Here is a 13,883-nt window from a genome sequence, read left to right as displayed (position 1 = left end):
TCGTGAGAACGGTTTCGCTACTTCCTTAAGGCATGACCTCGGAAGACCCAATAACTGGGCATGACAGCGACCAAGAACTCCCGAAGGAGTGCAGGTACTGTGGGACTTGCCGTTGGGCTCACCCACTAAAAACTTTGCAAACCCGGCGGGTTTCGGAGAGAAATTGCCCTACCCATAATTGGGCGTCGGCTCGAAGTTGAACTGTAAAGTAAGGGCCGGAGGCACGTGCGAAATACAAAAAGCAAAAGCAATGAGCATGCATTGGTGGGTAAGTCGTAGGGTAAACAGGTAGTGGGCACTTTGACGTTCACACGCTACAGGGTTGATCTATGGCGTCTTCACTCTTGTTCCCCTTCGTCTTGCCCTCTCTGCTTTTGCTGTTGTTGGCCCCTCCGGCCGCATGGGCCGCCTCCCTCAGGCAGCCTCTGTGCTTCAGCTGGCGTTTCAACGTGGAGGTGAACAACCTCAGGGGGTGGAGCGTTGTGCCGGACTCGTGTGAAGACTACGTGGCCGCCTACATCACGGGCTCCGGCTACCTTGAAGACTCTGTAGTGGCCACTCAGCAGGCCATAGCCTACGCCCAAGACTACAACAGCAGCAGCAGCAGCAGCAGCAGCTATGGCGTCCAACAATACGTGTGGGTCTTTGATATCGACGAAACCAGCCTCTCCAATGTCCCCTATTACGCCCAACACCGTTTCGGGTACCCATGCCCTAACAAAAAAGCAGATCAGTATTTGAACCCAATTTGGCGCCCATCTTACCCCCCTTTTTTCCTCTTTTATATGCAGTGCTGAAGCCTACAATGACACCCTCTTTGACGCTTGGGTCGAAGCAGCAGTTGCCCCCCCTCTCTCTGCGTCCCTCCACCTCTTCAACAAGCTCAAAGAGCTCGGATTCACTGTGTTCTTCTTGACTGGCCGAGACGAGAGCCAACGCAATGCGACTGTTGAGAATCTCCACAGAGCAGGTTACAGCGGCTGGGAAGGTTTGATCTTGAGGTAATCCCTTGAATAATATTAATCCGTTTCTTAACACTCATGAACTTGAGCGTAATTGAGGGCTGGGTGGGCTTCATCACAGGTAAATCTTCCCTTATCAAAATTAACTCGACCCGCTTGTTGAGGGTTGCAATCCCCTTGTGAGGATTAACTTTTATCAAGTTAGGATTAAGATTGAGGGTTAGGTGGTCTTAATCTCAAGGCGATCCCCTTGCCTCAGTGGTTGGTTAGGATTAGTTGTAATCGGGTTTTATGTGTAGCAAACCGTAATCCTCTGCTTGAGATAGGTGAGTAATCATAAGTCATTTGATAAATTAGGATTAGTTGTAATGGGGTTTTATGTGTAGCAAACCTTAATCCTCTGCTTGAGATAACTTAGTATCAGTAACGATGCTAAGGTAATGCATGCAATTAGCTGATAGGGTATGGTTGAATTTTGCAACAACAGGCAGAGTGAGGATCAGGGTGTGACGGCAGTGCTGTACAAGTCACAGAAACGCAGGGCTCTTGAGGACCTGGGCTATACGATAGTGGGCAATATTGGGGACCAGTGGAGTGATCTCACAGGCTACTCTGTGGGCAGCCGTGTCTTCAAGCTACCAAACCCCATGTACTACATAGCTTGATGCTTGTTTGCCAACAGACAAGGCAACTGTAATAATTAGACACTACATTCGATGCAATAATTTTTTCTGTTTTTCTGTGGTTATGCTTTTATTAGCAATTATTGTTTTTTTTTTGTGTAAGCATAGTTATTCTTCTCTATATCTCTATATTATTTTAAAGAAGAGTTTCACAAAGCTTCCTTGTGGCAAGAATTTGGAGGTTGGGGAAAGGGAAGAGGAGGTTTCGGTAGAATTTGTATATATATAGAATTTGTATTTGGAGTCTCAAAAGACCTCCGAACCATGGGTTGCCCACTAGTTACAATAAAACCACATAATGATAGGACACCCTATTCTGGAACTTGTAGATATATGATGTATTATTATAGTTCTTATGGAAATTGCCTTTACCATAATTATGAACTTTAAACTTGCTAAAAAGGTCAGCTATATTTTTGTGATGCCTTTTTTGTGTAATTTTGTTTTTCTTTCTTTGCCCATGCGTTGGCTACCATGGTCAAGCCTTAAGCCATTTTTAGGACTTTTTTAATATTAGCAAAACTTAATGAGGTCATAAACCTTTAAGTTGCATAGGGATGTCCCATGCAGTGCTAGAAAGAATCGATAAAATTTATAAATTTCTTGTTATAAAAGTTGGTTAATAATGAAACTTGTTTTTAATGGCCTTGGGTTAAGGCCAAGTGTCAGGCCCAAAGGCTTAAGTGAGTATGGATATGGGGCTTCGTATAGAGAATAACTTTGTAAGTGTACTAATCCTCATTAATCACTACTAATCACAATTATAGCTTTTCAAGCTTCCATGGCTTTCTTGTTGGCCTCCCTTTGCTCAAGGATGAAGACTTACACCCATGCCTACTCCATGCCTTTAGTAGTCCCTCTCTTGCAAAGGTATTAGAGCTTGCTCTTGATCCATTTTTTCCTAAATTTTATACAAAATGTTTGTACATTTTCATGGAATTTTTAGCCCTTTTTTTGTGCTTAGAAACCCTATAAATCTTGATCAAATGGTTTGATTCTTTGCACATTGGCTATCTAGGGCATGCTTTGCACCTTCCAAAAACCCTAGAAACGGGTGGCAATCTCTCTACAGGCAAGCAACGAAATTCATGGGTCTCCATAGGTGGGAAGTTGCAAAAGGCTTCAATACTCACCATTGTTGTTTGCTAAGGTGAAAACAAGCTATTATTAGCATCTATTCTACTTCTACAAGCCAAGAGTAGCAAAAACCCGGGATTCATGAAGAGGGAAGGGTGCTTACTATCTAGCTTTCATGGAGTTCTTCTTCATCAATTTTCAAGCAATTGAAGCTTTCCTCATGCTTCCAGTGAGTTGCTACATCTATTTCTCACAAGATTTGATAGATTTTTCGTGTCTATTACTTGATTTGGGGTTTTCTTCAAAGAAACTCTAATTTTTAGAAATTGATCATTTACACATGCTATTGGCCATGCCTATACATTATGAAACGCTTCAATGGTGTCATAATGCTTACTAATGCATTCATACTTGGCATTGAGTAAACCCTAATTGCATAGATTGGGGGATTTTGATCTTTTCAATCAACCTAATGCATTTGATAGTTTCTATGGCTACATACATGCCATTGGAGATGCTACATGATTGATTACATGTCATTTGGATACTCGACTTGTCATTCATAGCCATCTACATGCTACATGATTGATTACATGTCATTTGGATACTCGACTTGTCATTCATAGCCATCTACATGCTATGCAATGCCCTATGCATGCTTATGTGATGGCAAGAGACGGAATGGGTACATGTACTTGAGTCACACGCTTGTGGGATGTTGTTTTGATGCTTGGGGAACTATATGATGATGAAAAAGAGCATGAGTCCATGCTAGGTGATACATGATATGATATTAGCATGAGTTCATACCAAACTTGAAAGTGGCTTTTTCACATACTTGGAAGTAAATCTCATTGAAAATCTACATTGTAATCAACTCTCTTTTCAGTATTAAAATCTAGAATGGGAAGAGGGTACCCTTGGCAAGTGAAAAAGAGGACAAGAGGGAGTGCATCTTGAATCTGCCTTGTCGCTATTGCCGTGGGAAGGCCATACGGTTGAGGATTAGGTATCCAAAGTGAAGAAATGCTCCCAACTCTTGCCTTGGAGTGAAACTCGTTAAGAGGGTGGGAAGGCTTCGTCAAGAGATCGGAAAGCAGCGAAGCGCGTCATCGACTCAATCAAGTCAATTGACTCAAGCGGCATTGATTCCATTTGGTTGCATTCGGGCAATGGGGCCCTAGTATTCTATTTCATTGGTAAATGCAAGACAAATGCAAGGATATGACATTGGCATTAGATAATGAATATGGATGCTATTCGATGTGATTTGGTTCACTAGCATTGTGGCAAGGTTTAGTCATTGGTTGCACACTTATTTGATGCATCTAGATATTTGAGTTTTGGCATAAATTCCAAAGAAGGTGTTATCAAAATTTCTCAAAGTATAGCATGGTTGCAACCAAAAATCTAAATTTAGTCACAAGTGTTTTGGAGGTCGATTAAAAGCTATACACCGTTGGAAAGATCTCAATTCAAGCTTCAAGAAGAGCTAAAGACATCCTTGATCATACTTCCAAAGAGTGGCTACATTAGGGTTTTTAAGAAAATACAAAACCCTAATTCAGTTCGAGCATATTCTAGATCTTGTCAAGGCACGTACACGACCTTAAAGCATGCCTTTAGGGCTTTCATTTGAGCTAGAAACCACTCAATTCTAACATCGGTCACTAGGTCAACTTTGTTTTGACTTTAATCAAAAGTCAAAATAGAGAGTACTTAGGCTTGGACTGAAGTGAAACGGCTCGAAGGGGTGATAGTATTATTCAATAGCTTTTCAACAAGCCAAATACATTAAGATTCGAACGTCTATTTAAGGTTTTAGGGTAAAATTTTAAATTTTAGTAGTGATACGCAAACCCTAAAACAGAGAATAGTAAGGCATCTAGAGCTTCCCGTAGAACAAGAAACCATAAAATCCGATAAGATTTGAGCTTTCCACATTACATTTTTCATTTCATCTTGTCATGCCAAAAGGGCGATCACCCAAACAAGCCTTGGTTCTTCAAGAGCCAAAGAATATGTCTACCCCGGACCAATGGTTGTAGCACGGAGACTATGGAACATGTGGACATGATTGAGAATGGGGATACTAATCCCAAGGTCAGGAGCTCACATGCAAATGAGAATCAAAGGGCATATCATGTATAAAGTGGTACAACCTATGCCAATGTTGCCAATGCACCGAATCATGGTGGGGAACCTAATGCAAATGCAACACTCACTATGAATAGTAACATGGCACAAATGCTGATGCTAATGCATGGAATGATGGAAAAAATCATGAAGCCAATGGTAGAAGAAATCAAAGGGCTTTGCAATGATTTGAAGAGTGAGTTGTCACAATGCAACAATTAAGATCATGTATGGCAACCCATTTATGGCTCTACGCTAATGCATGATTCTTTTGTGGAAAGGACCTCTCATGACTTAGGTGGACATCATAGTCAATCAAACAATGTCGAAGGCTCAAGGCAAGCCAAATGCATTATGTTTAGTGACATGGGTCAAGCCGCATTTGGTAACAAGAACAATCCAAATTTGTATTCTTCCCTTGGAGCCATGCACAATTCGATGTATGCATCCACACCAAGCGATGCAAAGGGCAAAGGGCATGCATACCAATCTTCTCATCGGAATGATGCTTGTGTACCTAACAAAGGGCATCGTCATCAGCAAGGTTTCACTTTTTAAGGTTTCATGGGTATAAAGATCATTACAAAAGATGCCCTTTGTGTACCTAACAAAGGGCATCGTCATCAGCAAGGTTTCACTTTTTAAGGTTTCATGGGTATAAAGATCATTACAAAAGATGTGAAAATGACAATGTTCATTCTCATGGAGATCAACATGTGAATTGAGAAGAGTTTAGAGGAGTAAAAGACAAAATCGTACTTACCAAGTTCAATGGCGAATATCTCTAACGAAGATTTCAAAGAGTGGATCAACAAGATGGACCTCTACTTCGAGATGAATCCTTGAAGTGAAAGGGCCAAGATCTATTACGCTACCTTGCACTTGGAAGGGTATGCCCATACTTGGTGGAGGCATCTCCATTCACAAGAGTACAAAATCACAACATGGGATGCTTTCAAGGGGGACATGAAAGATGCATCCACTTTTAAGTTGCATAAGAACAAGTTTGTTTGTGAAGTGGGATGATCTCCAAAAAAGATATTCAAGTGTGATGGAGTACATCACAACTTCCTCAAGTTTATGGTTCACATGAAAGGGTTTAGTGAAGATTTCAAAATTGTGAAGTATATCAAGGGCTTAAATAACACTGTTGGAGAGCGGATATCAAAGCTCAACGGCAGACCACTCTTAAGGAAGCCATGATCTTAGCTAAGATTTATGAAGAAAAATATGCTATTACATGGTTAAATAGATGGCCCTACTTTGGCTCAAGTGCTTTCACCACAAGGCAAGTAAGGGATACTCACATCACTCTGAGTGTGCCCAAGTTTTCGTCTGTGTATGGTTATTGTGACACAAAATTTCAGGTTTAGCAACACTTCTCATAAGCCTTCACACTCACAAGGGGATGGAAAGTATTACAAAACAATGGGGCTAACAAGAGCAAATTTTAAAAGGAGGATCGCATCAATGAATTGAGGAACAAAGGCCTATGTTACAAATGCGGTGAGAAGTGGCACAAGGACCATGTCAAATCATGCAAGGCACGTAATGTCACTATTAGCATGGTGTTCTCGAAAGTGATGGATGAGGAAAATGACAAGGATGTGGAATAATTTGATGATTTGTTTCAATATGTGGATGCCGACAATGACATAAAGCCGGATGGTGAGTTTCCATTTGACCCCGATGATGACACGGAAGCGGTATAGCTGTATATGCCTTTATAGAGTGTCACACTTCCACACACTGATACAAACACACCCAGAACACTAGACCCAAGAGTTTGAATAAAACTTTATTTCAATACAAGTCTTCGTCTTTACAAAGTTGGACATCCATCACATCCTCTGAACCATCTTCATCTAGCACCCATTCACAATTAGCCCACTCCCCTTCATCTATATGAACTATGACTGACCAGTATCCTGCATCACTATCAGAGTATACAATCTCAAACATAGAAGCATCTTCAAAGTATAGTTCTTCGATGTCCGGACCAAGCTCTAGGACAAGATACATATCTGAGGTGGGCTACCCTCAAAGCTTTACTTCGGGTTTACAAGACTGTACTTTCTAACAATGTCTATTATAAATAAGCATACAAGTATTCAGTTCCTGTTTTGACTCTTTACATAAAACTTCCCAGAGAACACAAGCTTAGAGATTCCATGTGCAGCTTCAACATCTTTGAACTGAAGACCAAAAAAATCACCATCACTTGCTATCAGTTGTGATTGCATTGGAGAAGACAATGACCACCACCAGAAGGCACTAAAAAAAGTTCATAGGCCGGCCGTACTGAGGAGGTAGGCTTTGTTGCACGCCCTTATGACTGGAATGAGATCCAACAAGAAAGTCTCTGCTTTCTCTCTCTCTCTCTCTCTCTCTCTCTCTCTCTCTCTATGGCTCTCTCACACTAGTGGCAGCAACACATAGTGGCTCCAGCAGCAGCAATACAACTAGCAAAAGCAACACACCCTCTGGCTTCTACGAGCTGCACCCCAACAAAGCAAACATATGTTGCGCTACCAGCTGCACCAAACACAAGAGACTCTGGCTTCGGACACAATACACTCTCTCTCTGTGCTACCAGCCGCCAGCCGACAAAGCAAACAAAGCAAGACCTAAAAACTCTCCACTACCCAAGGCGGCAAGCCCAATGAAAGACTCCCCTTGTCGCCAAACTGCAGTTGACCTTCTCTGTCTCCACAGCTTCGCAGCCTACGTCACCTTCTTCTCCTCTACATCTCTGCAGTGGATGCCACCTATCTTCTTTTTTACTTCGCTGCAGTTGGCGTCTTCCTCTCTCTTCTTCGCTGCGCTCCCTTTTGGCGACTCTTTTTCCGTTTCTCCCAGGGATTCTCTCCTCCCCCATACAGTAAGCTTGAAAACTTGAGGCCACGTGGTCCCTTCCATCCTCCTTGCGCATGCGATGAGGGTCAATCTGCCCAAATGCTATTGGCAGTCGCCACCTTGGTTATTTTCTAGAAACTTAAAGCCTCTTATTCTCATATTAAAATTTTTTATTGTTTAAGGCTGTTCACACTGCCTTAAACCACATCCCCACTAATGCCACTTATGCCTTCCATCCTTTGCCCACATGCCATTAGCACCCGCATCCGCCATCTCCATCCATACTACATATTTACAAAGGACACGCCCAAATACGAACGGTCAGCACTCATGCAGGCACGCACTGACACACACACACACACACACACACACACCCGAGGGCTCGCTAACAAAAGCAACAAAATCTCCACATCATGTGGATGCAAGGCCTGATGGTTATGCCTCTACTCCTCCTACTCAGCAGATTTAATCTCAACCAAAACTCAAAACTGACCCAAACTAATTACATATTTCCTGAAACTCTCAGTACTCTGCATAGTATGTACACATCATCAGTCTCTGTTTTTGTCCACACACTGGTGTTGCTCTATGGAAACCTTGTGATGAAGATGACGGTTTACCCACTACTTTGTGTGCTATGGATGCATGTGCATATGATGCTACTCTATGCTCAATCTCCTATGAAGCCTATACTAGTTGTAAGGGTGCAAATACTTTGAGGCTTAAGGTTATGGTTAATGGAAGAGTGGCATTCATGTTGGTGGATAGTGGTAGTACACATAGTTTTGTAAATTGACAATCATTGTGCAATCTTAAATTGTACCCGGATGCCTTAGCAATAATGCACAAAGTTCAAGTGGAAAATGGGGACGCTATGGATTGTACAATGGTTTGTAAGGATGTGGATGTCTTGCTCTCAAAAGATTACACTTGAAAAGCAAATTTACTAGCATTGCACATGGGGCCAATTGACATAGTTTTGGGTTGTGATTGGTTGTCCACTCTTAGGACCTTCTTTGTGAATTTGTAGCAAGGCTTTAAGATATTTATGCATGGAGAAATGAGTGTCACTTTGCATGGATTTTTCAGCTCAAAGTTGACTTTGATTAATGGCACTCAACTTAAGAGAGCTCAAAAAAATGGGACAAATGTTGTTAGAAGTCATCTCTTGCCTTTTTCACACACTAGGGCCTATATTGTGGGTGTGCCTGCCCTTTGTAGGTGTTTTCACATTTTTCCTCACTCCCCGTATTTTTCCCCATTTTTCCCCAATATTTACCAGGTGTGGAGGCAGTTCTTTGCACCCTGGGGCTGATCTAGACACTGGCCAACTGTTGGTCAGGATGTCCTGGATGCTGGCCGATTGCTCCTTCTGGTCTCCGACCTTTCATGTATGCTGGCCAACTGTGTACAGCTGGCCGACTGGTGGATGGAGCTGGTCGTGGACATTTAGGTCTAGTCGGCTGCCTTTTCTACAGGCCGATTGCATGTTTGGGGCCATATAAAATGGCCCCATGGCCCCCACACCATTGTATCGTGTTTTATACTTCGAGATCTTGTGTATAGAGCAGAGTTACATGCCTATCTCTCTCCTTCTCTTGTGCTGTCTATTTTATGCACTCTACTTGCTCTTGTGGTCTCAGATTTGGTTATCATCTCCGTTGCGTATTTTGACATGGTATCAGAGCCCTAGGCTCTTGAAAGATGTTGGGAGTTTTTTGAGCAAGAGGGGGATTGTTGCGTTGCTGATTGGTGGATTGTTAGGGACTGTTCGGGAAGAGAAGAAACAAGAGGAAGGCGGGCTGAGTTGCTGGACAGCCACTTGGAGGTTAAAAGTTTTTTTCCCAACCACCCACCCTTTTTTTAGTTACATCCCCGTGATGGCAGATTTGTTAGAGATGGCTGAGAAGCATGTGAAGATCCCAACACTCCCCACGTTCCTAGTGGACCATCAGTTGGATGATGGGAACAATTACGACATCTGGAAGGTTATGTGGAGTCTGTGCTGGAGTCATATGACCTTGTTGATTTCATCGTTTTTCGGGGTTCCACGACCAGAAGCAGAGGAAGGGGAGTTATAGTAAACCAAGAAGGACCGTGAGGCATAGGCACAGATGTGGGATTGTGTCAACGCTAGGGTCCGTTCATTTATCTTCCTCAACTGCACACCGCAAGTAATCAATCACGTAAAGCATATGACACTGGCCAGAGGCATATGGCAGCACTTGCTTCTCTTTATAACAGGGTATCGCCCATGAAGAGGATTTCCTTGGAAGTACAGATGCGGGTTATGAACCCTACAAAGTCATCGACGATGCAGGAGCACATTAACAAGCTGCAGGCCCTTCAGCAAGAAGTCCTCCAGCAGCTGGGAAGGAGATATCATAAGAAGATATGGCCATTACTTTGCTGTCCCACTTGCCTACTCAGTATTTTGCTTTCTACTGCTCTTTGATTACTAGTGGCAAGCTTAGCACTATTACCTGGGAGGAGCTTGTGCCCATGGTCCTGGAGACCAGGAGGAACCCTCCTCACAGCGGAGGTTCGGAGGCCTTAATTGGCCAACGGCCGAAAGGCTGGAATAACAACAAGGGCAAAGGGAAGGCTTCACCGGAGAAGTCTTCTGAGAAGAAGCCTGACACAGATCGAGAGAAACTGAAGGCCGAGAGGTCCAACAATGATTGTGGTGAGAAAGGCCACTATTGGAGGAAGTGTCGTAAGCGAACTGGGAAGAGCGCTGATTCTTCAGCCGCCTCAGCTGCAAAGACTCCTGCATTTGTGCACTTAGAGATGATGGACTCAGATGCTTCATCATCTTCGAGCAAGGAGGCAGTTGGCTTCACCGCAAAGGATGTTCGGGATGGATTCTTGACAGTGGTGCTTCTAGGCTCATGATTCCGTCTCAAGACTTCTTTTTGGATCTGAAACAGCAATCAAGTCGCATCTTCATTGGCGACAACTCCACCATTCCGATACACAGTGAGGGCCGGATGGAGATCATTCCCGACGGCAAGGGGGCAAGCATGCCTCCAAGCATGCCTCTCGTGTTCTTTACATCCCTGCTCTTGGTTTTCATCTTCTGTTAGTGCATGAAGTATGCAAGACTGGCTTTCGAGTGGAATTTGAGGAGCATTCGGTTGCTCTACGGGACCATGAGACTGGCCAGGTTGTTTGGGAAGGCGGTGTGGAGAATGGTATCTACAAGCTCTCTGCACTCTCCTCATTGACAGGTTCTCAGGTCGGAGATCTGTGGCACTTTCGTTTTGGCCACTTAAATGTGGATGCACTGCGGCGAGCTTTTCGGGACCAGATGGTGGTTGGCATGCCAGATGTTGGCAGCAGGCAAGGACGTTGCAGTTCTTGCATACGTGGTAAGCAGCATAGGGAATCCTTTCCGAAGCAGGCTTCCAGCAGCATAGGGAATCCTTTCCGAAGAAGCAGGCTTCCAGGTGGGCTTCAAAACCGTTGGAGTTGATTCACACTGACTTGTGTGGACCTCAGCAGACACCATCATTGGGAGGATCTCTCTATTTCATGCTACTTGTTGATGACTGTACCAGATTCACGTGGGTCTACTTTCTTTCACAGAAGGACCAAGCTTTTGCACGGTTCAAGGATTAGCACGTGATGGTGGAAAAAGAGTCTGGATTGTAGGTAAAGACTCTCAGGGATGACAAAGGGGGTGAATTCTCTTTTAATGTTTTTCTCAGATTTTGTGCAGATCATGGCATCAAGAGGGAACTGGCCAATACAGGATCGCCTTCAGAGAATGGAGTTGTAGAACGCAAAAATAGGAGTGTGGTGGAGATGGCGAGGACCATACTGGAGCATCATGATCTTCCTCGTCCACTTTGGGGAGAGGCTATGGCAACGGCTGTCCATACCCTCAACCGGTCTCCAACGACTTCAGTACCTAATATAACTCCGTTTGAGGCATACTTTGGCAGGAAACCTGATGTCTCCCACTTCCGTGTTTTTGGGAGCGATGCGTATGTACATATTTCGAAGAAGCAGAGGGGGAAGCTTGACTCCAAATCCCGCAAGCTTATATTTGTGGGGTATCATTCTCTTTCCAAGGGATACAGATTGTATGATCCAGAGAGGAATGAGATTGTTGTCAGCCGAGATGTGGTCTTTGATGAGCATGTTCCAGTACATATCCACTGTCGAGGAGCCGCCACTTCTTGGAGATCCAGAGGAGTCTGATGATGATTCCTAGACCATTGTTCCAGTTGATCAACCACAGTGAGTAGTACAGGAGCTGGAGTAGAGCCCCCACAACGACAGGAGGCTCCACGATTTGTTCGAGTACCCAGGTGGTTGATGGACACCCTTCGGGAGTCGTGTGTCACGGAGCTACTCTCGGAGTGGACCACAAAGGATGGCCCTCGAAGATCGCACAGAGTCCGCGACAAAAGCAATACAACGGAGCTTCTTCAGGTAAACTATGCTTTGATGTCTCGTATTATGCGAGACAAGGAGCCCACTTCCGTTAAGGAAGCCCTTTCACAGGATACTTGGAGGAAAGCCATGCAGGTGGAACTTGATGCCATCGAGAAGAACAACACATGGGAGTTGGTACCAAGGCCGTGGAAACGGTCAGTGATTGGTGTCAAATGGGTATTTAAGACCAAATATGCATCAGATGGGTCGGTGGACAAACACAAAGCTAGACTCGTGTGGCTAAAGGTTATGCTCAGCGGCGGCTAGGCACGCATCGGCGGCTACGAGGATACCTTTGCACTGACAGCAAGGATGACCACAATCCGGACCGTTCTTGCCCTTGCTTCTTCTCAGAGGTGGCCTGTGTATCAAATGGATGTAAAATCTAGGTTCCTTAATGGTGACCTATAGGAGGAGGTGTATGTTGAGCATCCTCCAGGTTTTGTTGTTCTAGGATCAGAAGGGATGGTTTACAGGTTACGGAAGGCCTTGTATGGTCTTAAGCAGGCTCCTAGGGCTTGGAATCAGAAGATTGATTCCTTCTTTGTTCGGATTGGTTTTCAGAGATCGGTTGCAGATCCCAACCTGTATCTCTTTCAGGAATGCGGCATGGTTACAATTATCATCCTTTATGTTGATGATCTCATTCTCATAGGCGGTCATGTGGAGCACATTGGCGTGACGAAGGCTGCCTTGTCAAAGGAGTTTGAGATGATCGACCTAGGCTTACTCCACTTCTTTTTGGGATTGGAGATCTGGCAGACCTAGAGGGGTATTTTTTGTCTCTCAACAGCAGCAGCGGTAGTGCTGCTTGTGGTGCTGCTTGCGAGGTTGTGTGGCTGCGCAGGCTGCTAGTAGGCGAGATTGGGTTTCCACAGAAGGAGCCCACAGTCATCCAGTGTGATAACCAGAGTTGTATAGCTATTGCTCGAAACCCGGTCTTCCATGCCGCCCGGACCAAGCACATAGAGATACAGTATCACTTTGTACGTGAGAAGATCTTGGCTGGTGACATCTTGCTACTTTATTATTCGACGGAGGACAATGCGGCGGACCTCTTCACAAAGTCTCTACCTCAGGCTACGCTTAGGTGTGGCACTCCAGCTCCCTAGGGTTGATTTCACAGCCACCACCAGGAGCTGAGAGGGGGTGTTAGAAGTCATCTCCTATCTTTATCAGACACCAGGGCCTCTGTTGTGGGTGTGCCCATCCTTTGTAGGTGTTTTCTCATTTTTCCTCACTCCCCGTATTTTTTCCCATTTTTTTCCCATTTTTACCAGGTGTGGGAGGTAGTTCTTTGCACCCTAGCTGATCCAGACATTGGCCGACTGCTGGTCAGGATGTCCTTGATGCTGGCCGACTGCTCCTTCATGTCCCCGACCTCTCATGTATGCTGGCTGGCTGTGTACAGCTGGCCGATTGGTGGATGGAGTTGGTCGTGGACATTTAGGTCTAGTCGATTGCCTTTTCTATACAGGCCGACTGCATGTTTGGGGCCATATAAAATGGTCCCATGGCCCCCACACCATTGTATCTTGTTTTACACTTCGGGATCTTGTGTATAGAGAGCAGAGTTACATGGCTATCTCTCTCCTTCTCTTGTGCTGTCTATTTTCTGCACTCTACTTGCTCTTGTGGTCTCAGATTTGGTTATCATCTCCGCTGCATATTTTGACAAATGTATGTACTACAACTTTGTAAAGATGAAGACCATGATGTGGAGGAG

The 13,883-nt window shown here is 44.4% G+C and overlaps 1 protein-coding gene across 1 annotated transcript; it reads left to right on the top strand.

Moving 5' to 3' along the window:
- The first annotated feature begins 264 nt into the window (after positions 1-264).
- LOC147638305 (acid phosphatase 1-like) lies at positions 265-1,702 on the top strand. Its single transcript, XM_086798218.1, has 3 exons — positions 265-703; positions 792-1,001; positions 1,450-1,702. The coding sequence occupies exons 1-3, from the start codon at positions 330-332 to the stop codon at positions 1,625-1,627; spliced, it is 762 nt and encodes a 253-aa protein (XP_086654344.1). The 5' UTR covers positions 265-329; the 3' UTR covers positions 1,628-1,702.
- The last annotated feature ends 12,181 nt before the right edge of the window (positions 1,703-13,883 follow it).

The sequence above is a fragment of the Cibotium barometz genome, chromosome 5 (assembly GCF_041138505.1).
Source record: "Cibotium barometz isolate CiBa-2024 chromosome 5, ASM4113850v1, whole genome shotgun sequence".
Classification (NCBI taxonomy): Eukaryota; Viridiplantae; Streptophyta; class Polypodiopsida; order Cyatheales; family Cibotiaceae; genus Cibotium; species Cibotium barometz.
The sequence above is the reverse complement of the archived record's forward strand: the minus strand, read 5'-3'. Positions and strand labels throughout refer to the sequence as shown.

What these genes read in the sequence shown, in the direction of transcription:
- LOC147638305 (XM_086798218.1), top strand. Translation starts at nt 330, where the DNA reads ATGGCGTCTTCACTCTTGTTCCCCTTCGTCTTGCCCTCTCTGCTTTTG. An exon ending in TACGCCCAACACCGTTTCGG is followed by an intron (nt 704 to 791) that starts GTACCCATGCCC and finishes TTTTATATGCAG; the next exon opens with TGCTGAAGCCTACAATGACA. An exon ending in TGGGAAGGTTTGATCTTGAG is followed by an intron (nt 1,002 to 1,449) that starts GTAATCCCTTGA and finishes TTGCAACAACAG; the next exon opens with GCAGAGTGAGGATCAGGGTG.